This window comes from Lynx canadensis, chromosome A3, assembly GCF_007474595.2.
Source record: "Lynx canadensis isolate LIC74 chromosome A3, mLynCan4.pri.v2, whole genome shotgun sequence".
NCBI lineage: Eukaryota > Metazoa > Chordata > Mammalia > Carnivora > Felidae > Lynx > Lynx canadensis.
Window position 1 is genome coordinate 114,752,506 of NC_044305.1, and position 27,726 is coordinate 114,780,231.

Here is a 27,726-nt window from a genome sequence, read left to right on the forward strand (position 1 = left end):
TACCAAAGGATAAATGTGCTATATTAACACGAGTACGACGGACAAATGCACTGCAGTAGTAAGCACGTCATAGATACATAGAATATTGTCTCTCTAGTCTGAACATAGATAGAAAATAAGTTATACTTGTTTTTGTTTTCCATCACAGTAGGAGGATAGCATACAAAGTGATTGGTTCAGTGGCCACAAAGCAAGCCAAGGGAGAAACCATAAAGGAGGGCGTAGGGCACGGAGAATGGTGGCGATGTGCCAAGGACGCTGCAGAGTCGCGGGGGCTCCTGCAGGGAACAGGACCTCAGACCTCTCAGGTCAGCCTTCTGAGTTAGCACGAGGTCCCACTTGACGACAGCCGGTGGCTGCATCTGAGCTGGGATGATTCAGGCCCCTGGGTGGGCGGCGGAGCGGGGATGGGCGCAAACAGCATCCAGCAGGCCAGCCCACTCTCCCGCTGACGCTATCGGACTTCTGTGATTTTAGGAACACGGGCCGCAGAGCCAGACGGCACGGTTTGCTTCTGTGATGTGACAGATGGCCAGACTGATGGCCCACCACATGCTGGCTGGCCCTCCTCCCTCACCAGCCGGCTCTGGGTGGCCGAGGTGCCCTGCGTGCTTGGCCTGTTCTCCAAGGTTCATAGCCCACTAGCGATGCTGGGATCCTGCACATATCGCCACAGCAGAAGGAAGGGTCTGAGGTCTTGGCTCTGAATCCTTTCTCTACCACATGTGACCTCTGTGACTTCGGGAAGGTCACCTGAACTCCTCTGAGTCTCAAGTTCCTCATCTGCAAAGTGGGGGGGACTGATGCTTACTTCCTTGGGGGCTGGCAAGGGCCGAGCGGGATGCTGTATGTAAGGTGCCCAACACGGCTGGCTCCTGGCACACAGGAGGGGCTGGATACATGGGAGATGGATCTGAGCTTCCAGACATCAGGGCTGGGTGAGAAAACACCAACCTCACAAAATCTGGGGAATAAAGCCACCTTGACTGGCTTAGGGTTCAGGATTTAGGGCAATTTCTTTACCTTCTTTCCTGCCAATTTTTTCTCCTCTCTCCAGGTCTGGGATTCTTTGAAATGAAGTAGGGGTAGGGTTCAAGGGCAGGTCTGCCGAGGCAGACACAGCCCGAGCCTAGGAAAGCACACAGCTCAAGGTCGTGTCTCTTCACATCTGGGACCAGGTAGAGGATGCTTCTTCCTTCCCCGCCATCCCTCCCACCAACCCCTGCTCCCCACAGCAGCCCCTAACTCCCATCTCTCAGACCTGGACCATTTTTCCCCACTGGGAAGCCGAAGAGTGGGGGACGGCACTGAAAACAGTGAGCGCCTATTGAGTGAGAAGCATTTTCCATCTGTTCTGAGCCCAGGGAATCTGGAGGTGGATGGGCCACCCGCTGACAGGTGAACTGCCTCTGCGGGTGGTGGGAGATGAGAGGGAAAGAGGGATGGAGACCTGGTCTTGAACCTGGGGCCCTGGGAGCACTCCTGTGCTTCTACCAATGCTGAGAACTTGGAGATGTGTCCAAAGACCAGCCTGGAAGCCTGGGGCTCCCTGTCCCCTCTCATCTGCAGTGTACTTCTCAAGATCTGTGTGTGTACATGTGTGTGTATCTGTGTGTGTGTGTGTGCGTGCGCGTGCACACGCACACATCTCATTCTCCCCCGTCCCCTCTAACACCTGCCTGCCCTGAACCTCCTCCTCCGTCCATCACTCAGCAACTTTCCTCTTGGATGGAGGCAGCAGGTGGGCGGGCAGCTCGTTGGGCAGCTCGTGCCCCTCCAGCTTGACCTTGATCAGGTGGTTGGCCAGTGCAAACTCCTCGTCATCCAGCATGCCGTCCTTGTCGATGTCAGCCAGCTTCCAGATCTTGCCCAGCACACTGTTGGGCAGCTTGGAACGCACCATTTCCTTCTTGGCATTGGCCCCTGTGATCTTGCCATCCACCGGTGACAGAGTGTAGAAGATCTCGTCGTACATGGGCTTGTCCCTGGCCACCACCCACTCGGCATCATCGATGCCCTCCCCAGCCCCCTCCCCGTAGCCATGCCCGAAGGGGCCGTGCAGGGTGCCCTCGAACGCCCCGCCCTTCACCATCTGCACAGGCCGCTGTGTCTCCTCCTGCCGCACCAGCACCATGAGCTGGGCGATGTCGTGGGCCAACATATCATCCACCACCTCCAGCAGCTTGCTTTTCAGTGGCTGGAATTTGCTAAAGTCCTGGGCCTGCAGCTGGTCCTGGGAAGAGGAAGAGAAAAGAAGGTGAGCGTAGGAGGCAAGGGAAGGAGCTATTTCCCCTTGTTGGGGATGCTGCCTTCTGCTAATGCTGGAATGTTCACAGCCCTGGAAGCTAAGCTGATCGCAAAATAATGAAATATTGAAAGATATGAGAGAGGAGAAGAAAAAAAGGCACATTGGCTCTTGGTGGAAGTTTTCAGGAGAGGACAGTCGCAGGGTCTAGGGAAGAAAAGGAAATGGAACAAATGTTGGTTTGATCCATTTATCTGGATTCCCTTTAATACGCTGGAAAGCAATTACATTTCTCTTTCAGCTAGTTTTGGCTATTGAAGGATGGTTCCTGAATGCTTTGTCCTCTGAGACCGAGGCGTATGTGTCTCTGTGCTCTAACCACGGTGGTAATACTGGGAACACTGCAAATGCCTCACTGCGTGATCTCATTCGCTCTTCCGGGGCCTTTCTGAGGGAGGGGAATCACATTCTATCCCCATTAAGGGAAGGAAAGACGGAGGCACAGGCAACTGAAAACAAATCCTAATAGAAGTCAAGGCTCATCTCCAAACCAGTGATTCTTACTCATGCTGCTCATCGGAATTAGCTGGAGAGTTTTCAGATACCTGCGTCTCCCCTGAGGGTTCTGACACAGTAGACACAGGCGGGCAGATTCTGTAAAAGCCTGCCTTCCCGTGACACCCACACCACATGGTGGAAGAAATATGTTCCACTTGGCGCATCTCTGTGATTTTGAGGCGTCTGAGTCGAGAACACCCGGCTGCTCCTTGGCCTTTTCAGTGACAAGGTGAGAGCTTTCTCCTCCGGCCGTTGGCTCTGACCACAACAATCTCAGGACACTGGGCAGAGGCCAGTGCACAGAAATCTCAGGGACAAGCACATCGAGTTCCCGGCAGAAAAATTCAGAAAACACCCACGGCGACATTTTAAGAGCGAGTGTCAGCTTGTGCGTTTCTCACCTCCCCTCTAAGGCAGGGCCAAGCCTAGGAGGCAGGTGGGGGCCGGTGGGGGTGTGCAGGGCAGAAGCAGACTAGCCCAAGGTCCCTGGCATCTCTCTCAGCCTGTCCACGTCGAGGTGTGTTTGGTGGGCTCCCAAACGGGCAACCTAATATCTTCCAGGGGGCACAGTGGGTGCTCCCATCACCCCACACCGATAGCCCGCCAGGCAGCCATTTACATGGTTGGTTCAGGGCACCGGACAACAGATCCTAACGTGTGACTGGCAAACAGATGAGAAGGTGAAATCTGTATGCGGCAAAAGGATTCCTCACATTAAAAATGGGGTCGTGTGGTCCCTTTCGAATGCTATCTTCCTAAATGTTTGCTTCTAGGGCACAACATTCTTTTCTAATTTTAATGTGTTTATTTTAGAGAGAGAGAGTGCACGCGCACATGAGCAGGGGAGAGGGACAGAGGGAGAGACAATCTCAAGCAGGCTCCATGCCCCCAGCATGGAGCCCGATGCAGGGCTCGATCCCACGACCCTGGGATCATGGCCTGAGCCGAAATCAAGAGTCGGACGCTCAACCGACTGAGCCACCCAGGCACCCCCAGATCGTTACCTTCTTAACAGAAAGAGAAGCTGAACGTTGAAGTATTCCAAGCCACAGCTGAGTGACAAACCTGAGTTATGTTAAAGTAATTCTGAAATTAGTAACTGGCTTGTGGTAGGTGGTTCCAGGAATGAATGGATACATGAACGCATGCACTATTTGAATGTCTATTTTTTTCTCTTCCTTTTAGCACATAGGAAACTAAAAATGCCTGTTTGGGACCGTACTGATGTTCTGAACCTCCAGTCTTAAACTGAGAAACGATCAAAAGATCAAAATCAGGGGCGCCTGGGTGGCGCAGTCGGTTAAGCGTCCGACTTCAGCCAGGTCACGATCTCACGGTCCGTGGGTTCGAGCCCCGCGTCGGACTCTGGGCTGATGGCCCAGAGCCTGGAGCCTGTTTCCGATTCTGTGTCTCCCTCTCTCTCTGCCCCTCCCCTGTTCATGCTCTGTCTCGCTCTGTCCCCAAAATAAATAAAAAACGTTTTTTAAAAAAAAAAAAAGATCAAAATCAGCAACGACAGCAAAAACAGTTATTACAACTACATGTGCTGCTATTCTTAAAAAAATTCCCTAATTCTCAGAAACCTTTTTTATTTTTTTAATGTTTATTTATTTCTGAGACAGAGACAGAGCATGAATGGGGAAGGGGCAGAGAGAGAGGGGGACACAGAATCCGAAGCAGGCTCCAGGCTCTGAGCTGTCAGCATAGAGCCCGACTTGGGGCTCGAACTCACAGACCACGAGATGATGACCTGGAGCCGAAGTCGGATGCTCAACCGACTGAGCCACCCAGGTGCCCCAGAGAAAGCTTTTATTTTTAAATAATTACAGAACCATGAGATGCTGCAAAAATTGTACAGAGAAGTAGGTCCCCGTGTTCACCACTCAGCTTCCCTCAGTGGTGACATTTACCTAACTCGAGGCTGCATTTTAAGAGCCAGGCCCTGGGCTAAGCACCTTGCAAATATTATCTCACTGATGATGCTCATAGTGTACATCTAAGGTGGGTGCATCGGAGCCTGAGGTTACAGATGAAGAGTCAGAGTCTCAGAGAGGATCCAGTTAGCATTGGTGTGGTGGCTTCTCGCTTGGACTGTGGGGATATTCTGGCTTTTCTACCAGCAGCCTGTGTGAACAGCACACTCAGAAAACTGCCAGCCATTAATTACACAGGTCAGTTAGCTTTATAGACCTCAGTTGGCTCCTCTGTAAAAGGAGGAAGAAGAATGCCTCCGTCAGAGGACCCCTTTGGGGACTAACGTGAGAAACCAGATGTGATGGTGCTAGGCCAAGATAGGAACCCACGGTGTACCCCAAAGAGAGCAGGCTTCAGTGCAGACTTCTGCTTCTTCATGGCTTGTGTCCCAAACTGCTCCCAAGTGGGAGCTCAGAGGTAAACTTAGGCACTCGAGGGCCTGGAGACCCTGTGTCAGGTGACATTCCATATCACGTGGCATGGCAGGGATTCCAAGCTTGTGGTGGCCGTGACTGGGCGAGGTCTAAACTGGAGGTATCGGGTCCCAAGCATCATGATACCCCAGCCTCCCTGGGAGCAGTGGGGCTCTGTGTTCTCCCCAGACCAAGGTAGGACACCTGCTGGGCCAGCGGTGGTCCAGCATGGAGGGCAGACCTGGGGCCATCTCCTTGCCTTCTGATTCTGGGCAATCGGACTGTCCCTTGTCCTGGAGCCCCAGACCCCTAGTTACCTGCATCCTTTTCAGGTTGGGAAAGTCCCCAGGTGAGATCTGGTGCTCACGCTCAATCCGGCCATAAATCTCAGCCAGGTTGTTCACCAGCTCCTTCTTCTTATTATCCTTTCCGAATACCGACGGCATCTCCTTCTTCAGGGAGCTGATGATGTACGCATGAACCTGAGAACCAGGAGAAGAGAGCAATCTTCCGATCAAGACCCTTGATCCATTTCTTCCCTCCAGGGTGGCTCTGGCCCCTTCTCTTCCCATAAATCCGTCCTCCTGCTGCTACCTCTGCAATCATTTCTATCTCACCCCCTTGCTCTCTCATCGCTTGCAGCGCTGAGCTGTTTTCCTAGATCACATGGGAAAGGTGAGACTATGGGGGGAGGTTAAGGTCAAGGCAGTTATAGGGATGGTAATACTGGTGATGATGTTGAGGACGAGGAAGCCAGCAACAGCTAACGTTTCCTGAGCACCTCTAACGATGCCAGGCACTGTGACAGGGCTGTTACATTCCTTACCTTACTTCACCCTCCCACCCCTTCATTTTACAGACGTGGAAAGAGGCACAGGGAGACTAAGGACCTTGCCAGGTTGAGATCACATTTCATAAACTCCAATCTGGCCACCTGACGCCAGGGCCTGTGACCAGAACCACCACACTATCCTGCCCCCAGCTACTGGGGGGCTCAGCTGGTGCCCATGATGCAGGAGCTAGAGGACACCAACCACCCCAGCAGGCGATAGCTCAGGGTTGCAGGCGGCAGCCCCTGACCGACCCACCCCGAACCTCCCTGTCTTCCGGGGGACAGCCTCACCTTGGCCAGCCTGGCTCTCTTGATGAGGTCGTTGAGCTTGCGCAGGGCAGCATTTCGCGGCAGACTCTGAATATCTCGGAACAGGTCCTGTTCCTCCGCCTCGAAGAGCTTCCGGTTGTCGGGGATGAGAAGGGGGTGGGACCAAAAGGAGCCGATGTAGACCCGGATCACCTCCGGGGTGTTCACAATCTTCCCCAGGGACCACATGAGGGCCCCGTACACCCGCATCAGCTGCTGCGTCTCGATCTGGTCCGCCTTGTTCAGCACCACGCGCATCTTGTCCTCGTGGTTCTTGAGGGCCTTGATGACCTCTGAGAACTCGTCAGAGATGTCCAGCTTGTGGGCGTCAAAGAGCAGGATGATGCGGTCCACCCGCTCGGCGAACCACTCGAGGACGGCCGCGAAGTCGTACCCTGCGGCAGAGGGGCGGTCAGGAGGGGGGGGCCTCCGTGGCACAGGGAGGGGCCTGGGGACAGGAGGCCAGGCGCCGGACACAGAGTCTAGGAAGTCACACCTGGGTTCCACCCCCCCCCCCCCCCCCCACCTCCACATGTCCACTCTTTGGCCTTGAACATGTTAGTGTTCCTGACTGTTCTCTCACCCATAGATGGACATACTAATAGCACCTGACTAATGGAATTATAAGGACTAAATACACTCCGAGCCCAGCACATAGTTATTAGTAACATCATTATTCCCATTTAGTCTTCTCGTTCAGGCAAAGAGGCTCCTTCCATTCAGCGACAGGGCTCAAGAAAGTGCTTCGGGGGTGGGCTGTGCCCAGCAACCAGGCAGGGGCATGGTCAGTGCCACAGAAATACGGGGGCACCAGTGACTCAGCCAAGACCACCTTGCTGGTAGGCAGCCGCTGGGGCACGGAACCCAGCTCTCCAACCCCAAGTTCAGCGCTTGCTCCGGCGGGCAAGACGTTCACTTCATGGCCCCATTTCACCCCCGCAGCATCCTTTGAGATACGCAGGATAAGGAGACTCACCCCGGCTTTTCAGAGGAGGAAACTGAGGTTCAGAGATGAGGTGACAGTCAAACGGCCCCTAAACGGTGGGGCCAGGGCTGGACCGCACCACCTGGGCCCTGGGCTCCCCGCACATGCGGAGGGCAGCTGTCTTGCACGTGGCCACCTCCCTGCCTCTCCACCCTTTCTCCTTCCCTCCCCAGGGCCCAGGCCCACCCAGTAGCTCCCAGAGTCCAGGAGGCCTGTGCATTCCTGCTCCAGGCGAGCCTGCAGCCTGCACCCACTCTCCTGCTCTCTGGAGCCCGGAACCAGCAAGCCTGCCCCCCTTGGTGGCTGGGGAGGGCAGCAGGGATCATTCCCAACTGTGGCTGTGGCGTGCAGGCCTCGGGCAGGGCAGCCCAGAGAGCATGCTGCAGCTCCTTGTAAACAAATCCCAGAGCGGCCACTCCCAGTCAGCTGGGCAGCTAGAGCCCAGCACTTAGTCGACAAGGAAGCAGAGGCTCAGAGAGTGCGCAAGGTCCCCAAGGGAGGGGTGGAAGCAGGGTCATGTCTCCCCACCCCAAATCAGGCCCTCTGGTCACCCCTCCATGGACTCAGGAAAGCAAAGGGGCCGAAGAAGCTGTAAAGAAAAGAGGCTCCTGCCTCTCCCACCTCTCACCAATCCCTGATGGCACCAGCCATTCAAGGTGGTGGTGGGGGGGGGGGGCGCTGCAAAGGCTTGGGGGGAAGTAAGGGCAAGGCTGACCAGCCCCCACTTCGGGGTGGGGAGGGACAGTAGTAGCTCAGTGTGGCCAGAAGATGACGGCCCCCTGCCCATTCCCGTCAGCCCAGTGTTCTTGAGGTAGGATGTGCTCCGAAGGGGTCGCCTGAGTAGCACTGGAAGCACTGGCAAAGAGCCTTCCATCGCTGGTCCCCGGTCTCTCTGCCTGTCAAAGCAGGGAGCTGGACAGGAAGACCTCTGAGCTTCCCTTCTCCCTGCTTCTAAGACCAGAGGCGTGAGGGTGGAGAGCAGGACGGATGAAGGGGAGACACGAGGAAGTCCTTGCCAGACAGGGAGAAAGGAGGCTGGGGGCCTCTGTCTTAAACACCTTGGGGGGCCTGTGTGAAATCTGCTCTTGCTTGAGGATAGGCTTCTGGAAACCTTTTCTGGGATTTCATAAGCACAGAGGCTTCCTATTCATCTTCCCACTTTTGCAAATTCTCCATGCTGTGACGAGTGCTATCAAACTGCAAAGTCCGTAATGCCAGGCGCTTTCTCCCGAGGTTTGGCCACGAGGACCCGAGGACCAGGTGATGAGGGCGTAGGCTTCCTCAGAAGCTCAGCCTCCTGCTCCCAGCTATTCAGAGCCTAGCAGCCTCCAGGACAGGTAATTGTCTCTGGGATGGGGGGTGGGGGGCGGACAGTTCTTAGGCACATCAAGGAATGGGAGCATCTGAAAGGCACAGATGGACCCATTAAGCAAAAGGCAGGGGACTAGCTCTCTCATTTATCTTCTGTGTGACCTTAGCAAATCTGAACCTCAGTTTTTCTCAGCTGTCAAATGGGGATGATAACACCTGACCAATGAGGGGTCAGTGATAGAGACACGGCAATAGGATTCAAGAGCACAGGGAGGGCCCGGATCAGTCTGGAGGCTCTGCTCTAATGTCTGGGCTCATAGGTCCCCTTCCCTGGCTGGTCTTGGGAATGGCTCTGAGACCCCCAGCAGGGACTCGTGAGCACCTGCTGCAGCTCAAGGGCTTATAAGACACAAACTAGGAGGTGGAGGGAGATTTAAGCCCCGAGAGACTGAGCAGCAAAGCTGGTCTTCCCGGAAACCCTGGGATTACGTGCAGCAAGTCTGGCTCCAGGAGATCTGGTCTGCAGGCATCAGGCCCAGAGACCGCGCAGCCTGCAGCGACCTGGGGCTCTCCCCACAACCCTCCAGGCTCCAGAGGACTGGAAAGAAAGCATTTCTAAGTAATGCCAGGCAGGAGGAAATCAATGAGACAAACACAATAAGTAAGGCAACTCCTTAATCACCCACCGGGCTTCCCGCATATTCTGAAGAGCAAAGCAGGGACGCTGACAGGCAGCACATTTCTTTGTATTTTCAACCACACCGTCTCATTTGATCCTCATAACTGTCCACATGCCAGGAGCTACACAGGGCACACACATCTTACAGGAAGGGGAAGGGACAGAGAGGTTAGGGGCTGGCCAAGCTCACACAGGCAGGTTGTGGCGAACTCGGGACTAGACCCCAGACCCTTGACTCGGGTCCACACTCTCTTCCTATGCATAGCCATGTGTGAGGCTGGAGCTCAGAGGTCTGAGCCCTCAAACCAGGCACTTGTGGTGGGTGCATAAAAGGTCCTATCCTGCCTCCCAAAATCCCTTTTGAGATTTAAAGACATTTTAGCAGAAGAGAAATAAAAGGGCATCAATTTTCAAAACGTGGGAAGAGTTCAGATGCCAATGGGGAACAAACACCACACTACATGCCTCCGAGAAGTAACCTTGGAAGTGGCCTGAGAGACTCATCACAGGCCTCCGATGACCATAAGGCTGCCGGCAAGCCTTTGTGACATGCCTCAGGACTCTGCCGCTCTGCCCTGACTTGTGGTGCCCACACAGGAGCATAGATACAGCATGGAGTCTGGGGCCCCACTCCAGTGAGGGTCCAGGGACAGGCCAGGGACGTGAGGCTGCCAGGACCAGCCTGGACCCTCCAAGGTGCCCCCGGGGGGACCGGAGATGAGAGCCGGCCCCATTCTACTCCCCAAGCTCTTCCAGGGCAGGTGATGATAAACCACTCAAAAGCCACTAGACTGGGTCTAAGGAGACCAGCCTGCGTTGCAGCTTTATAGCCCAGGCTTTTCCCTGCTGTGGCCCTGCTGAGCTCACCCCCACAGGGAGGAATGTGAGCCCCAGGCCCAAGGGGGTGCTTTTCTAGGGCGGGGCCTGTGGGAATTCTAGCTGACAAGTAGCCAGGAAATGAGGGTCCCAAGTGTGAGGACACTCAGGCTTCCGGAGCCCCTCCCACTTCTGCTGCATTTTGCTTCTTCCCAGTAATGAGCCTGGGGCTGGGCACATCCTGTCACTTCCAGGAACTGCCTCCTCTGCTGCCCATCCCAGGTCATCTTCATCCAGAGACAAGTGCTGGCCCAGGACCTCCTGAGCTCAGATTCCCGGACGTCCCCTGCTTCCTCTCTCCCCCTCAGACACCCACCCGAGGCCTGGGTGCAGGGGCCATACCCTGAACAAGGGCCACGCTTCTTCCAGCTCTGGCCCAAGGCTGGGTGCTCCCTCCCGTGCAGCTTGAGGCCTGGGGAGCCCTTGGGAGCAGCTCACTTTCGAGAATGGGGCACCCTGGGGCCACCGGGCAAGAGGCGGCTCTGTGCAGATTTGATAATGGTGCCGCTTTTGGCTGGTGAGACGCAGCACTGTGCCTGGCATGAAGCTCAGTGAATGGAGTGTGGGCTGGATTGTAGGCTCTACGCGCCTCTCAGCCAGGTGAGCTTGTACAGGGCACGACCCACGGGGCCATGTCCTGTCCTGAGCTGGCTAGAGGGAGGACAGAAACACCAGATCTGTGGTATGGCCAAACCCAGAGCTCTGAGGGCCCCAGGCAAGAAGCCGCACACAGAACATTTGGTTCTGTGCACACACGGGTGTGTGTGTGTGTGTGTGTGTGTGTGTGTGTGTGTGTGTATGTTTGTCTGGCGGGGGGGGGGGGATAGTGTATATGGAGGGAGTGGTGGGTGCATGTAGACGTGGGGGTGTATATGTGTGTAGGTATAAACCAGAACTGCCAGGTTCTATGGCAGAGAAAGGATGAGAGGTTCTGCATACTGGAAACTTTCCTGACACCTGAGGGTATCTGATGCCCTTTCATTCCTGAAATGAAAGTGCTGAGGGCAGCACTGCCCGGGCTGGTGATACAGTGCCAGTGCCCAGCTCCCAGCTCTGGTTTTTATCACAGGCTGCAGGGAAGGCAGAGGACTGACTGGCTTGTGTAGCCATTCGTGGGCCATCACTTCTAGAGGTCAGTGTGGGGTGGGAGGGGACAGGAAGGCAGGTAAGGAAACCAAGCACCCAATTTGCTGAGGGCAGCCACTGAGGTCCAAAGATGAAAGCAGGCGGGAAAATACAAGAACAGGGAACGAATGGAATGGGACAGGAGCTGAGGAAGGCAGGAGTCCCTAGAAGTAGGCTGCCATATACAGCTGCACAGGCTGTGCACTGCATTCATAAGGGAGGCCATTCATACAGATTACTCATTACTGTATAATGGGCAACCCTGGCTGGCAGATAAAGGGGAGAGAAGGGAGCTCACTGTCATCCAGGCCCAGAGCTGATGTCTAGGTTTCCATTACCATCTGTAGGCCTCACAAGGTCCTATGATAGGTATCATTATCCCTTGTTACAGAAGTGGACACAGGCTCAGGGGAAAAAATGTGGCCTGTTGAGACCCATACTGGTTCTAAAAACCGGGGCTTTGACCTCCCAGTCCAGTGCCCTTGGAAATCCCAGAGGCTGAAGTCCTCCCTGGGCCTACCTGCCAGGCTGCACTGCCTTACAGGTCTATGTGCCACCTCCCCGCTCCCCAGCCCCCAGGTAGTTCAGATTGAAAAGTCATGGCTCTCCTGAGCCTTCCTTAAGGACACCCAGGCGGCTAGTGTGAAAATCAAATCCCCTTTAGGCCTAAACTCAGGATGGGCCCAGATGAAACTGGGGCAGGGCAGGGGAAGGGGGGGTGCTGGTAAGGAGGGAGGGGAGTATTTAGGGAAACAAATAGAAGCCACACGGAGAGCCACCAGAGCCTCCCCTCCACAAGGGTTGGACCCGAGCACCGCAGTGCTCACGAAGGTCCAGAGGAGAGGGTAGGTGAGCCTGTCTTCCCAGGGCCATGGGCTCTATGTCTCCAAACCAGCTCCGCCTCAGCCCCAGCACCACCTGGAGCCCAGGCTCCCCCACTGACGTCCCACTGATTACATGGCATATTCACACAAGGCCCCTCCTTTCTTCTTCGCCCCTTGTCCCAGGTGTCACCTCCTCAGTGAAATGGGAGGGAGACGCAGGGCATTTTTGCTGGGGTCTCTACCTACCCCTGCTCCCACCTACTCCAGACTGAGGTCCTGACAGCAGGCTCTGTCTTTCCTGCAGGACAGACCGGGGTCCAGAGGCCCTGGAGCGGGCTGCTGACCTGAGGGCCTCTCCCGCCATCTTCCCTGTCTACCCTCTGTCAGGCTGGCTGTACCCACCTACATGGCCATGGGGGACACCCCCCCTCCCAACACCCAGGGCTGAGCTGGGTCCTGCCACCCCAGAGAGCGACCTGCTCCCTGCAGAGAGGAAGCCAGGCCAGCTGGCAGGAATGCTCAGGGCGGCCCAGCTCCGAAACTATGGGCCTGTACCCAGGCCAGCACCAGTGGCACTTGGGCCCCCTTAGTACAGACCTGGGGGCACTGGTTGCCAGTGAGGCAGTGGGCTCTCCTCCCGGGGCTAAGCAGGTGCCGGCGCCTGCAGGCCATGCCCTTGGAGGAGGGGGTTTCTGGGCCCCACCACGGCGGCACAGACATGTTGCAGGACAGACCTTGGCGGGCTGCAGAGCACAGGGGCCAAGGCACATGCGGGAGGGAAGCAGACAGTCACCTAAGGCCACTGCCCAGAGAACCTCTCTGCCAGTCCCAAGACTTTCCTTCCCGGAGGCTGACTTCTGAGTGCGGACTTGGCTCCAGCCCAGCTCCTGGCTCCAGTACTGGGGTGGGAGTGGCTTGGCATGGCTCGCCAGAGACACAGCCCAGAAAGGGCAGGGGGGCTACCCCGGACACACAGCAGGAGGTGGTGGGAGAGGCTGGGGTGGGGCGCCAGGGGCAGACTTTTAGTTTTGTACAGCATCGTCTAGCATTTTAGAGCTAGAAAAAAAACAGTGATGATGATGATGATGATGTTTATTCATGTTTACTGGGCACTTGCTACGTGCTGGGCAGAGGGTTTTTTGTACCTATATTATTTCTTTTAATCCTCAAACAAGCCTATAAGTAGAGAGAACAATTTCCCCCTCTCTTACAGAGGCGTAACTGAAGAACCCTGCCCGAGCTCATGCAGCTAGGATGCGGCAAGGCAGGCTCGGCACGCTGGCTGTCGGGCACCAAGGTTCCATCCGCTAACTGCCATGCCTGGGGACCTCCCTTAGTGAGCAGTTACCCCATATCTGTCTGGAGTTTTCAAAGTGCTGTTACATACCAGCTCCCCACTCTTAGGCCCAGAGCACGCTCGCCTCCCCACGTCACTGGATGAAGTTCTCTGCAGGCATATGCCTTCCCTGCAGATCTCCCCAGGCCAGGGACCACAAGACCTTCAGAAGCAAACCAGGTAGTGCCTCTTGGGGAACGTATCAACCCGATGAGGTAAATAAGGCAGATAATTGCTGTGTCCTTTTACAGAGGAGGAGACGGAGGCCGGCTGTCGCCTGAGCCACAGTGGACCCAAACTGTCCCCTGGCCCCTGCCTAGGACTGTCCCCACAGCACACCAGGTGGTGCCAGCTCATCAAGGTAGGGCAGGGTCCTGGGGGTCTAGCTCATATATATATGTATATATATATATATTTAATGTTTATTGATTTTTGAGAGAGAGAGAGAGAGAGAGAGAGAGAGAGAGAGAGCGCGCACGCAGGGGAGGGGCAGAGAGAGGGAGACCCAGAATCTGAAGCAGGTTCAAGGCTCTGAACTGTCAGCACAGAGCCTGATGAACCCACGAACTGTGAGATCACGTCCTAAGCCGAAGTCGGACGCTTAACCGACTGAGCCACCCAGGCGCCCCGGGGTCTAGCTCATAGTACGGAAGCAAAAGAACATACCGGAAAGGACACAGCACAGAGCCAGAGTCCATCCTCGCAGGTGCGTCGCTTACCTCGGCTGATCCTCTGTTTCTCCCCGGAGAGGATCCCTGGGGTGTCGATGACGCTGATGCTCTCCAGCACCGGGTTGGGCAGCTGGGCACACACAAACCTGCGCGGGGCGAAAGCAAACCCGCGCTGTCCTCTCACCGGCTCCCGTACACCCTCACACGTGCAGACGCACGCCAGCCTTCCCAGCCCTGGGGGGCGGACGTCCAGAAGCCTGGCTGCCTTCTGATGCCGACCCCCAGGCTCCAATCCAGACTCAGCCTTAGCACCAGGCCCGGGACCTGCACTTTGAGGAAGCTCCCCGGCTGATCCTGAGGCAGCCGTGGTCCTGAATTCGTGCAGCCCTGCTATCAGGGACACTAGGATGTCCAAACCTCAGTCTCTGGCCCCACGGCGCACAGTCTGGTGGGGAGAGGAGGCACGTGCGTGGGCCACCACAATATGAGGTGGGATGGGACCAGCACGTCGAGGGGGGTCAGGTAAAGGGCTCGGGAAATCCAAGGTGGAGAGATGGCTTCCAGGGACGGCTTCTTGGAGGACGCGGCTCGGGGGCTGGCCTTGATGAAGGAGTCCCACCACCCGGGAACATTTATTTGGGCTTCCAAATGCACCGCTATCGAGACAGTAGTCAAGCCTTGTGAAAGGAAATATTTCTAGGGCTACATCCTGAAGTCTCAGAACACCAACCGGTAAACCTAACGTAGGCCCTTCTTCAAGGCCCCTCTCTTAAACACCGTTTTTGGCGGAAGCCAAAAAGGAGTCTTACTATCTCAGGTTCAGCGGGCCTCTGCTGCCCAGCGAGATGGCAGAGAGGCAGGGTAGGTGAGGAGGCTGGGACACGCGGACGGGGGCATTAGGGAGGGCTTCACAAAGGAGGCCAGAGTGGCCAGAGTGGGGCCGAACAGGGAGGCAGGGTTCACATCACGGGGGCCTTGAGAGGTCTGGGTTTTATACTGAGGGCAACAGAAACCCATTTATACTGAGCAACATTTTATGCAACAGAGTGACTCAGTCAGAGACGACGGTTGTCAGAAAATCCGGTTCAGTTCGTCAGATCTGTATGGAGTGCTTGCTACGTGCCGGGTGCTGGGCTAGATGATGGGCTGGAAGAGAAAATGGCACGGCCCCTGCCCTACCGAAGCCCACGGCTCCTCAGGCTCTATGGCACACCCAAGTATCCTACAAGAAACCCCACATTTTGCTGAAGCTGGCCTGAGCCGGGTTTCTGTCACTTAGTGACCAGGTAGCCATGTGCATGGGGGCTGGTTGGGGACGAGGGCTGTGACTGAACCTTCACCCAAGCTGAGCTCCTGGAGTGAGAAGGGCAGGGGGCTGAGGGTGGACCCAATGAGGGGGACACTGGGTCACAGGAGCCAGAGAGAAAGGGGACAGAGCCGACAGGGAGGCCGCAGGAGGGCCAGGGAGCTGAGAGGGAACAGTGGCTGAGAGAGACCCATACCAAAGAGAGGCGGGGTGAGGTAATGGTGGGAAGTGTCCGCTGTTCACCATCACTGAGAGGTCATGGTGACCTTCACATGGGCAGCTGTGATGGGGGAAGCCATGCTCCCCAGGTGGTGGGGGAAAGGAGGAAATGAGGAGGTCTAGTCAAGAAACTTGAAGGTGGTAGGGTCTGCTCCAGGGCTGTCAAGAGGAGATATTTCTACATGGGAGAGGGGGGGAGAGGGTGGTGTCGTTGGAAAGAGGGAATCCCTGATGGCATGGTCCCTGAGGAGCTGGCCCGGAAGCACCTGTCGGGGGGAGAGGAGGTAGACGCGGAGCGGAAGAGAGGACGCAGCTCTCTGCAGACCGGTGGAAGGGGGCGGGGACAGAGGCAGGGGAACACTCCATGGATCCTGGCTTCCACTTTCTCTAGAAGAGGAGGCAAGGCCATCTGCTGAGGGAGAAGGAGGTTACGGGGGTTGGAGCATGTTTGGAACACGACCCCTGGGCAGCACTAAGATGGGAGCCAGATGTCTGTGGTGCAGCCTCCCTGGGTGTGGCTGCGGGGAACTGGAGGTGCCTGGAAGGGGGCTTCCTTCTTCCCTCGTGTCCTTCCAGTGGACATGGCTGGCAGATCCCCCTCCAACATCAGTCTAAACACCCGTCCTTTCAGCTCCTGAGTGCTCTGGGAGGAAGGCGCAAACCTCACAGTGCTCGGTCTTCTGCTCCTAGGGCTCCTGCAGCGAGCCATATTCTTCCATTCTTCTCTGCTCACTGGGGTTTTCCCCCCGAGTTTTCTCCTGCCTGAGATGTCCTTTTTTCCCCACCCAGACCCTGGAAAGGGCCATTTCACTCATCATTGACCAACCCATGTCAAATGCTAACTTTCCCTCAGAGGCCGCGTCAGTCCTCTTGCCTGGGAGAAGCATATTACTCTTAGCCTATTTTACAGACGGGAAAGTCGAGGCATAGAGAAATTAGGAAATTTGTCTAAGATCCATGGTGCCGTTTTGATAGGATTTGGGCCCAGATTATCTGATGTCAAAGCCCATCATCTCTGCCTTTACTCTAAATACCTCCTATTAAAGAAAGTAGTTCAAATTGTTTAAGTACAATGCACATGTGAAACTGTGGCGTGGCTCTATATGACAAGCGTGACTGGGCGGCAGCCTGCATTCTGGTTACGTAGAATAATAACAGGAATGTTGGGCCAGCCTGCCAAGCATTCCCTACAGCTTTTGCCACTCACATTGACACAATACCCCTGGTGACTGCAGGCTTACCCTTGTCCCAGGGGAGGGGAGGTGACCTGTCCAAGGTCTCGCAGTGAGTTTAGTAAAGAGGCAGTGCTCAAACTCAGGACTTCCACCATCAGCCCACGGTTCCTTCCACCCAGTAAGAACAACGTCCAGGAATAGAGAGGAACCTTCCTCTACCTCCTTCCAGTTGGATGCAAACCCCTTCCCTAGTACAGTTGACCCTGGAACAATGAGGGTGTTAGGTGTGTCATTTCCCCCACCCTGCTCGGTGGAAAACTCGCATATAAATGGACCCATGCAGTTCAAACCTGTGTGGTCAAGGGTCAGCTGTATAGACAAAAGCTGGGAACTACCCAGAATAGCCCTCTCCACTTTCATTGGAGGGAGGTTTAGATTAGGGGGGAGGTGATCTAACTCCGGTACCCTTCCCTGCTCCATGATCAGGAATTAGCCCTATATCCCTAATCCGTAATGACCAACTCAGTTACACTCCCAGCAAGAAAGGAACAACCAAGAGACGCTGGGTATGGAAAAGGCACCGAGCCTCCCAAACCCCTCCTCTTCCTTCCCATACTCCAGGAAGAAAAATAGAGAACACCCAGGACACGTGCTCCCTGAGCACTCACCTATTCAAGAAGGCATTGCCAAAAGCGTTCAGCTTCCTGAAAGGTTTCTTAGGGTCCACCACCAGGGCGTTCCCAGGGATGATCCCCTCCACCTGTCCGTGCATCACGGCAATGAAGGAGTCGGTGGTCGGCTCGGGCCCAATCCGCATGCCTGGGAAATCCTGTTCCAGTAGGTACCTGGCAGAAAGACGCACGGTCGTAAGGTAGGGACTCTGTTCAAGCTGCACGTCTGCCACAGGCAGGTGAGGACGTGAGTCGTGGCAGAGGGGCAGAGGGACCGTGACAACATTCCGCGGTAGGGACGCGTTTTCACGGACGGAGAATCCAAAGACCTCTCGTAGAGGAAGTGGGATTTTAGCTGCACTTAAAATTATCTAATCTGTCCCCCTGGTCTTTACCTGTTATCCTCTCGGAATCAGTAGTTGGAGGGCAAGGAGATGCAAGATTTGGCTCAGAAACAAGGTGTGGGTTGACACGGATTCCTGCAGGGGGCGCAGTGGATTTTACAGGTGGAGTCAGCCAGCTAAGATACCGGCAGTGAGGCTAGGTAGGAAAGAGACCATCCACAGACCGTGCAGGCTTTCCGTAGGTCCATATGCCAGCCATTTAATATGAGACATAAAGACAGCTCCTGCATCACCAGTGTGAAGGGACACTGTGCCAGGCCCATCTCCGTGCCGTCTACGAGCGCTGGTCCCACTGTCTAGCGTCACTATGAGGCTGTGGCCTGTACGTACATCTCTTTGCTCTTCTTCAGGCCTAAGCAGTGAGAGCCCAAGGCCACTGCCCCTCTCCACAGCCCCTTTTAGAAGTCAAGAGCAAAGGCACACGGCGAGCCAGAGAATGAAGAGAAGGAACACGGAGGCCTCCTGGGCCAGTGGTCCTCAGCCCCGGTGGTGCGTTTGAGCTACTGTGTAGCTGTAACCAGTGGTGCCTAGGCCCCAGCCTGGAGGTCCTGTCCCCCCTGGCTCAGGGGTGGGGCCCAGGCCACCGGACTGTTCTAGGAACTCCCTTGAGGATTCTAACGTGCAGCCCGGGGGGGACATCCTGCTCTAGAGCAACCTTCCCAATTCACTGATAAAACCACTGACACCGGCACTCAATAGCATTTCCACCTGCCAGATACTGCGCTCATCACTTGGAGGACGTCATCTTCGACGGGCTTCACGGAGGCCCTATGGGCAGGTACTGAGGAAGCCGAAGCTTCGTAGGGTTATGTGGCTTTCTCCAAATTAAACAGCCAGTAGTACAGCTGGAATCCAAACCCCTATCAGTCTAACACCAAATCCTTTGCTCTCCGGCCGTCTTCTGCCCTGACAGCAAGCTGATCAAGGCCCCACAATTTGGGGCAGAGCTGGGACCGGATGCCACGACTCCAGGGCCTGAGCTCTCTGCCCACCTTACACCTCCCCAGAACGGGCCTGGGGCATGGGTCCTGCTCTGCCCAGCAGGCTGGTAGCCGAGGATTTCCTCTGGCTCATCGACATCCTCCTTGTGCCTTCAGGAAGTGTTCTGAGCTACTCGTTTACTCTGAGGCACAGGGCGGTTCGAGCCGGGTTGCTACGGGCTCCCTCCCCAAGGAGCCAGCAACGGGCTGCTGCCCAGGAGGCCACCCCCGCCTGCTCTGGAGGGTTTTCCGCCACCTTGGGAAGCCTCTCATCTCCCTCCCAATAATCCAGGTGTGAAGGCAGGATTCCCTCCCGTCAGAGGACCATTTTGAAAGCTGGCTCCTGGGTTGTGCTAACAATAAATGACAGCAGCTGCACACTTGGACAGTGCATCTGGCTTTCTCAAACACACCTTCTTCGGGGCCTCAGAGGAGAGGTAGGGCATCTCAGCAGCCCGGGGCCAGCAACCCAGTCTGTCTAACCGTGAGGGACATGCCCTTCAGAAGGTACTTGCCCTCTGCAAACCTCATTACCTCGCTCCATAACCTGAGAGATTATAGTTCTGGTTTATGAAGCACCTGCCATATGCTAGGAGATGTTCTAGACTTTCCGTGCCTTATCCCACTTCATCTTCCTATCTCTGATGTGAGCACCATCGTCCTTACCATCAAATGGGCCTAATAAGAAAGCCCACCTCATAGTGTTGCATTAGATACAGACGCTAAGCACTTAAACAAGCACCTGGCACCAAGATTACCACTCATTGTAAAAAGGAGGAGACATAGTCACACAATGTGCCCCAGGATATGCAGTCAGTAAACAGCAGAGCTGGGATTTGAACCTGGCACGTGGGCTTAAGAATTCATGCTCCTAACCACTACATTCACTGTCTCTGTTCCTGCCTAAGGTCCCTCGACCAGGAAGTGCAAAAGGGCTGAACCCCCTAGGGGACCAGAAGGAGGCGTGGAACAAGAGGACCCCAAGGGGGAATGATCTGGCAGGAGGCTGGCCAGGGGCCAGGCTTCAGTGCTCACAAACCCAGGGACGTACTCTTCTCCTGAACACCCACCTCTGGGGTTCACTGCCCAGTCTCCATGAGTGGGATGTGGCACACAGAAGTGGCTGCTATCGGGCACCAGAGCAGGGCCAGGGCCACTGGCTCTACAAGGCCATTCTCGGAACCTGAAGCTGCTTCATGAGAGTCAAGGCTGTGCCCGGGAAACCCCACCCATTCTTGCCTGTGCTGGGAAGGGGGCACCTGTGTGGGTCTGGGTCCCGCAGGGAGTATGGCAAGTGTGAATTCTGAGGCTGGAGGAGGGTGCCAGATGTCACCAAAGGCCTCAGGGACAGCCGAAATAGAAACGGACGGAAAGAAACATTTCTGAGGCAGCCTCAAGAATGCCCAGCCTGAAGAGGGCCAAATACAGTGACGAAGTATCTTCCTGACACAGGCACCTCAGATTCCAGCCCCGAGAGAGACGTGGTGTACCAGCAGATGAACAAAGGGTGACGCTTCCCAGCATCACAGAGGCCACTTTCCAGGATGTTCCAGAGCCGCAGCCTCAGGCAGCCAAACGAGGGCCTGGAGGCTGGGCCCGCTGTCCTGGCGTCTCGGCTAAACCCACATGACCTCCAATTTGCTGACCACACACGGGTCTGAAGAAACACAGAATCCCACGAAGCCACCAGCAAGTCCAGGGACACAGTCGGGCCAGGCAGAGAACCCAGGGCTTGGTAAATTCTCAGGGACATCTGCGTATGGCTTGCAGCAGCGAGCACCCCCTTAACAAAGCCACCACTGTGTCCGGAAAGGAAAACCCATTGAGAGAGCTCATCACTGCTTCTCTATGGGGAGTGATACAGATCGCCTCTGTTGCCAGGCAAAAAACGTTCCCACAGTAGTGTAAGAAAAGAAAAGTGAATTCAAGCCTGGGTGGGAATGGCTGAGATGGGGACACACAAGAATCAAGAGGGCCAGGCAGGCGGGGTACCCGCTGTGGGGTAGGTGTTGTTCTGGGACCTTTACCCAAATGACTCCACTTAATTGGTCCCAGACGCACCATGCGATGGCAGCATTATTTCAGTTCCACAGTTGAGCAAATTGAGATAGAGGTTGCTCAACTTTGGGGCCAAAGAACACTACTGAGAGGCCCTATAAGAGCTGAAAAGATTTGGGTAGCCCTCCTCCCCCCCAGCCATCCCATGCAAAATGAATAAATACTAAACCACAATAGAGGTGTAAGGAAGTCCCAGGAAATTCTGATTTTTCCCAGGAGGATGAGTTTTCTTCATGTTTTTTTTAAAGCAAATTATTTTCTAACACTTTCCTCATTTGTTTGTGTCCCGCTTGGCTGGCAATCTAAGTATGTGGCCTGCTTTACTGGTGACCTAAGCCCCCAGGGTAAAGGCGTGGGGCCAAGAATCTTAACCCGGTCTGCCTCTGGAGTATCCATGTCTGCAACAGCGGGGGCCAGACCTCAGGCTGCAGCTCTTACTTTACAGATCTTTAGACTCAAAAGGCACATGTCACTTTCTGCTCTGTGTTCTAGGTATCTGTGTTGTACATCTGTATCTTTGGTCTCACTCTCGGGGTCTGAGCTTTTGAACGGGGTCAAAACAGTAATACTTGCCCTGTTGGGTAATACTGGCCTCAGGAGGTTTTAGGGACACCGGAAGGCACCCCATAATCACAAAGTGAGGTAGTGGATGGTTGACCCTCGATAGCCGTGCTGTGGGCTGAGTCGGCTCTGTGCTCCACGGAGCAGCCACCCCTGTCCCCGCCACACAGCAGCCTCTGCCATGGGACAAAGCGGCCCCAGAACAGAGGAGACTCGTGGCTGGGCTTTTGAGCCTCCCATTAGCCTCCCCTTGCCTCTGTCCACCCTGCCACAGGCTGACCCACCCAGTCCACGACTAACCCAGCACTGTCCACAGGATCCCCTTGCCACCCCTCCTCCAGCCCTTGGAGGTAGAGGCAAGACCCTTGCCTCCAAAAGGGCTTCCCCCCCCCCCCCCCCCCCCGATCCTGAGGGCCGATCTCTAGGCCTCTGCTTATAGAATCAGCTTGAAAGGGGAGAGCAAATGAGAAAGCCCTAAGCACAATGCTTGGAACATAACTGGCACTATATTGGTTCTTTCCCTTCCTAACTGGAGAGTAGTACTATGAGGTGTTTGTTGCTATTCACATGTTAGAGGTGAGGAGACTGAGGTTTGGACAGGTTAGGCCTTCCTGACAAGGCCTCTTAGCTAGGACTGTTGGAGCCTGGATTCTGCTGAGCCGGACTCTGCTCTTTCCATGGCCTCACTCCATTGTCAATGGGAATGGATGGAGGTTTCTCCAGAGGTCCTCTCCTGCCGGTGAAAGCTTCTCTTGATGACCTCCAGACACCTGACTTTCAAGGCAGATCTTAAGCCAGACCTGAGGCAGGTGGCCTAGGGCTGTCTACTCCCTTGAGTAACACTCAGGCCTTATAAGAGGTGGGCAGATTTCCACTCTGCCCCACTGAGGGACCAGCAGACCAGAGCCCTGATGGGAAAAGATGTCCCCTGACCTCAGCAGGAGGATAGGAGTGAGGTGTGGCAGGCACTGTGGCTGGCAGGATAGACCTTGCAGAGGTCACTGGGTCTACGTGGAATGGTGGCCCCTGTCTCTAGTCGTTTGGCTTTCTGGAGGATCATCTTTCTCGTGGTGGTGATGCTATAAAGCTGGGGATGAGGCCTGGGCAGGGGGGATGCCAGGGCTGTGAGGAGAGATGGTGCAACACAGCCAGATGCTGAGTCACCTTTGTGGAAGGATGCAGAGAGCCCCCTGAAGAAGTGGGGGAGTCCAAAGCGCCCACTGAGTAGCCCCCCACCTCACCCCTGCAGCCCCACCACGCGCTCATACTTCAGAGTCTGAGTCTCGTTGTAGAAGGGCCGCGGGATCCTCAGGACCAGCCCAGACCTCCCTGTGCAGACCCAGGCAGCTTAGCTCTGCCAGCCTCAGGCCCCACACTTGATCCCACAGTCCTCTCCTTCAGCTCCGCGGCCGCCCAGCCAGGCCTCCCTTCTAGCCCACCAGAGCACCGGGGTCTTCCTCAGCCCCCGGGGAGGCCCCAGATGCAGCTCCGGGACTGGGGGGGCCAAGTGTGCAAGGGAGCAAGGGTTGGAGGCTGCCAGGGCCGGTCAGAGGAAGAGCGAAGGGAGGGGATCAGCAGAAGCAGGAGGAAGGCTGCCAGAGCCAGAGGGACACAGGGCTACTGTATCGAAAGAGGCAGCCTGTGTGGAGGGAGCAGCCGCTAGGCCAATTGATTGTTTATTTTGTGAGTCGGGGTTGCCGGGCCTTAGGCCAGGGAAGTTATTTCAGGCAGAGAGCATAGCACATTAATTAGTTATTAGAAGAATGTCCTTTTCTGCACGTTCTTCCTGAGATGAGAAATAGACCCTGTGGCAAGTACATATAAATGAAAGTGGATGGACACTCAGGAGGCAAAAGGCCAAGGGCCAGGGAATGAAGAGGCAGGTCTGTTTCCGAGGGAAACATCCCTCACAGGTTCAGGCCTGGCCGGAGCCTGTGAATCACGGTGCTTCAGGCAAGAAGCAGGGGGAGGGAGCACCGCCTTAGCTACTCCAAGCGGAGCCTTCTTTGCTCTGGGGGAAGGGGTGTGGTCTCACCTTACCCTCTTGGAAGGCAACTCAGAAATAGGATTCTTAACACCAAAATTAAACATAAAAAAATTAAAAACAAAGCAAAACTGCACAACCCTTGGCCTAGTGATTTCACTTCTGGGACTCCCTGAGAAAACAGCGCAACGTGTGGAAAAATATTACGTGTAGAGCGAGTCGACAATAGCAAAAAATTAGAGACAACCTAAAACATGCAAAAGGAGCGGACAGGCTAATGAATAATTTGCATATACATATAGTGAAATATCATGCGGCTCTTAAAAATATTGCTTACAAAGACTTTTGAATTTCCGTAAAAAATGCTCCTTCTCCAAGTGAAATAAATTAGCATATAGAATTACATTATGGCATGAGCTCAACGGTGTTATAAAATAGCTAAAAATACTAGAAGGATAGATATATACATATGATATTTAAAATGGTCTCTCCCGAGTCATGGGATTATGGGTGATTTTTTTTTCTCCTTCCTCAAATTTATTCTTGTCTTCATTTTCCAATGGGGGAAAAATAGCTGTTCAGTGGATTTAATGAAAAGGAAGGAAAAGATATAATTTGGTTTTGGAGGGATTCCCTATGCTGTAAGCCTTGCTACTCTGCTGGTGGGCTCGCCCTCAAGGCGGGTGGCTTTGACTGCAGGAGCTAAATTCATTTACTACAGGATCCAGGAGGGAGAACTTTTGTACTTGGGGGATAAGAAAGCGAGGGAACTGCCTCCCCCCACCCCCCTCCGGCCTTCCTGTCTCTCTTAGATAAGGAATAATCCTTGGGCAACTCGACTCTGCCCCTCTCTTAGGCCCAGTTAACAGCCAGCATGACTCAGGCAAAGCCAGGGGAGTGTCTCAGTCAAGAGGCACTTAAACCTGTCGGCTGCTTCAGGATCCTGCCCCCAGGGACACTCGCCTTTTCCCCCCTCGCTCTTCCCTCCCACTCCGTGAACCTCTACTGGGAGCCTCCCATAGCTGAGACCCCAGGCAAGGCCTCAGGGAGCGAAGGCACAATAGCAAGTTCTGGTGCTACGGAAGGAGAAGCTCTAGATAATAATAACGTACTAAGAGTTATAACCCAGGCGTGTCCAGAGGGCCAAGGAAGGCTGTGCAAGGGCAGGAGTCATCTGTAAATGGGAGGACGTGGGCTACAAAGGAAACCTTTGTACAGAACCTAGGTAGCTCTGAAGCGCCTTTGGCAGCAACTAAGGAAAATGGATCAGATCAGGGTTCTTGCCCTGAGATTACATGTAAATTTGTGTATGTGCATTTTTCTACAGACAGGGCCAAAGCTTTTGTCAGAATTTCAAAGGATCTCCTGACCTTTTAAAAAGTTGAGAAAGCAATGGATTAGATTCATTGCTAAGAGCCCTCGGGCTCTAACAATGTCAGCTACCCAAAAGCCAGTAGCTGCCCACCCCCTACCTCCCATACTTCTTTAGAAATCACTCAGCCCCTCAAAGCCACGGAGCCCAAGGCTGTCCACCCTACAAAGAAAGGCACGCCCGATCTGGTGTTCTGTTCCGACAGGACATGTTAGCACGGGGCAAGCCCTGCTCCCAGGCTTGTGTATAAGCTTCGTTGTTAGGGAAAATTGGTAGCTAGAAAATTAGGAAGCTGACTGTTAACTTTTCTGCTCTCCTTGCCAAGCAAAGCACAGTGCTTTGCATGTTGCAGGTGGCCCAACTATAGTAAGATTTGATTTGAATAGAAACAGGACCCCTGCCTTGAAACCTGCAGGAGATGAGCACCGCTGATTCGGGGAGGCCACTGCACCCACTGCCTTGCTAGAGGGCTCTGACTCAACACAGAGGGCCAAGGAGCACCTGCAGCAGTTTGGCAATGGCTGTAAATGAGGCCAAAGAAAACCTCCTGGCCTTGAGAATTGTGTGGACTGAGGACTGGGGAGGAGCCTGTCCTGTAAAGGTGGGGAAGACTGTCATTACTCCGGTGGGCAATGCACAGAGCTCTCTGAATGCAGGGTGGACAAGCTGACTCTCCGAGGATCCCTCCGGCCCTAGGATTCTGTAACTCAAGGGAATAGATGACTCACCATCAAAGCCACAGGCATTTAGCCAAGCGTGTCCTCCCATGCATCTAGGACCAGCCTCCCAGGTGGGCCTCCTACCCAGTTAACACAGCATGGGACCGTCATTAAGCCCTCTCTGCCTCGGTCATTTCACCTGCCGAATCAAGGGGCTGGCTGAGACGATCACCGGTGTCCCTTCCACCTCTAAAAGACTTTAATGTTATTACTAAGCCATTATGATCAAACAAGGGAAAAGAAAAAGGCATTCTGCTTCTGACACTGCTTCTGTCCAGTCTCTGAGAGACAGATGTAGGTCTGCTCAGAGAAGGAAACTGGTAAAAAGGACAAGTGGCACTACCCAGCAAGGGCTCCAGAGTCCCCAGCCCACCTCATCAGTGGCAACTACAAAGCCCCCAGGGGAGTGGCTGAGCCCTCTAAAAGGCAAGGGAGGTGGTCCTCGCCACCAAGGACGTGTCCCTAAAAAGTGAGGGTGTGAGACTCCGCCATCAGCAAAACGTGCTCTTGTGACTAGGAGCTTTCTCACTTGTGCCTCCTGGACCTCAGGTTCATCATCCATAAAATGGGGAGAATAGGGATGACTCTGAACTTCTAACACATCAAACCGACCTCTTGAGCCAAGGGCAGGGAGGCACTAGGTAGGGGAAGGGGCGGGGGCAGCAATGAAATCGTGGGGGTAAAGCTTTGGACACACAAACACCAGAATTTCTTCAGCGCCCTCACAACGGAAGGCTTCCGGTTTTTCCCCAGGCAGGAGGGGTCACCGGGAGGACCTAGGCGCGGGGCGGCTCACCTGATGAAGGTGGTCTTCCCAGTGGAGTACTGGCCCACCAGCAGGACCATGGGCTTGTTGTCGAAATCAGCATCCTCCAGGGCGGGCGAGTGAAACTCGTGGAAGCGGTAATGCTCTTCCAGGGGCAGCAGCTTGCTCTTGTAGAGTTTCTTGAGCCCCTCGCTCACCGTCTGGAAGACCTCGGGGTCCTTCCTCCGGCGGTCGTCGGAACCCAGCCAGCTGAACATCGCGGCCGCCGCTCGCCCCCAGCGCTCAGCCCCGCGTCGGGCGCCCTCGGCTCCTGGGAGAAGGGGCCCCGCAGGACCCACCAGCCGCTGCGAGCCGCGCCGCCGTATCACCCGAGCGCGGGGCTCGGCCGCACCATGGCCGGGAGCGCGGCGCGGGGGTCCCCGGGGCGACGGGAGCGCGCCCTGCCCAAGCTCCTGGGGCCCAGCCCAGCTCCCGCTTCAAGCGGCGACCCAGGAGCGGGGGGGTGGGAGGGGGGTGGAGAAGAAATTATCTGCGCCGGGCAGAAGGGCTGCGATGTCGGAAATGAAAGTCAAACCTGCAATTAAACTGCAAGATGCCGGGGTGCGATGCCGGGTCCCCGATCTCCCCCCCACACCGCTTGCCGACCTCCCCTGCCCGGGCCCTGGTGCAGCGAGAGGATGCTTCGGCTCGGCTCCTGCGCGGCCGGGCGGCCCAGGGGAGGAGGAGGAAGCGCTGGCCCGCCCGGGGACAGCTCAGCATCCGCAGCCGCAACCCGCAGCCCCAGGCGCCGGTTTAAATGCCAGCCGTGCAGGAAGCGGGCTCGCGGAGGAAGTCCCCGAGTACTGGCAAGGCCAGCCCGGCCCGTCGGCCTCGGTGCCGAGAAGCTGAGCAGGGCGCCGCCATGTGTGTGGGCAGGCGCTCCGCTGGGGACCGGCGACCGCAGCCTGGGAAGGGAGGGATGCGGAGTTCTGTGGGAACGCTCTGGCATTTCAGTCCGGGCCTCTGGAGGTTTGATTTGGGAACAGCGCCCTCTCCGGGACAGCTGCGAAGACAGAGCTGGCCCGCTCCAGCCTCTCCCAGCTTTTAAACAGCCCTTGCTTTAGTTGCAAGAAGCCGGATTCCTTAGGAAGACCGGCAGGTACTCTAGTATTTGGGAACATTTTCCTTGGGGCATGGAAACAAAAGAGGCCAATATCAGGTTACACAAAAATGACCAGAACTGCCACTACCCAAACTTTTTGCTGGATCTAGGGTGAAGTCAAAACCATTCCCATTCATTCATTCATTCATTCCAATAACACAAAACAAAAGGAGCAAAACTGCCCCAAGCGTGGAGCCGGTGTTATGGGGGAAGACACAGTTCTGGTGACTGT

General features: G+C 55.3%; 1 protein-coding gene across 1 annotated transcript; it reads right to left on the reverse strand.

Annotated features, from left to right (window-relative positions):
* Nucleotides 1–27,131, reverse strand: EHD3 (EH domain containing 3). The gene is made up of 6 exons (XM_030311362.1): nt 26,384–27,131; nt 17,507–17,683; nt 14,187–14,284; nt 6,314–6,726; nt 5,508–5,672; nt 1–2,233 (listed from the first exon to the last, which is right to left on the reverse strand). Exons 1-6 carry the CDS (start codon nt 26,608–26,610, stop codon nt 1,706–1,708), a joined length of 1,608 nt encoding a protein of 535 aa, XP_030167222.1. The 5' UTR covers nt 26,611–27,131; the 3' UTR covers nt 1–1,705.
* Between the last annotated feature and the right edge of the window lie 595 nt (nt 27,132–27,726).

Coding starts and splice junctions, on each gene's coding strand:
- EHD3 (XM_030311362.1), bottom strand. CDS start 26,610: ATGTTCAGCTGGCTGGGTTCCGACGACCGCCGGAGGAAGGACCCCGAG. Junction 14,285..17,506: donor GGCAATGCCTTCTTGAATAG/GTGAGTGCTCAG, acceptor CGCCCCGCGCAG/GTTTGTGTGTGCCCAGCTGC. Junction 2,234..5,507: donor CCAACCTGAAAAGGATGCAG/GTAACTAGGGGT, acceptor TCCTCTTCCCAG/GACCAGCTGCAGGCCCAGGA.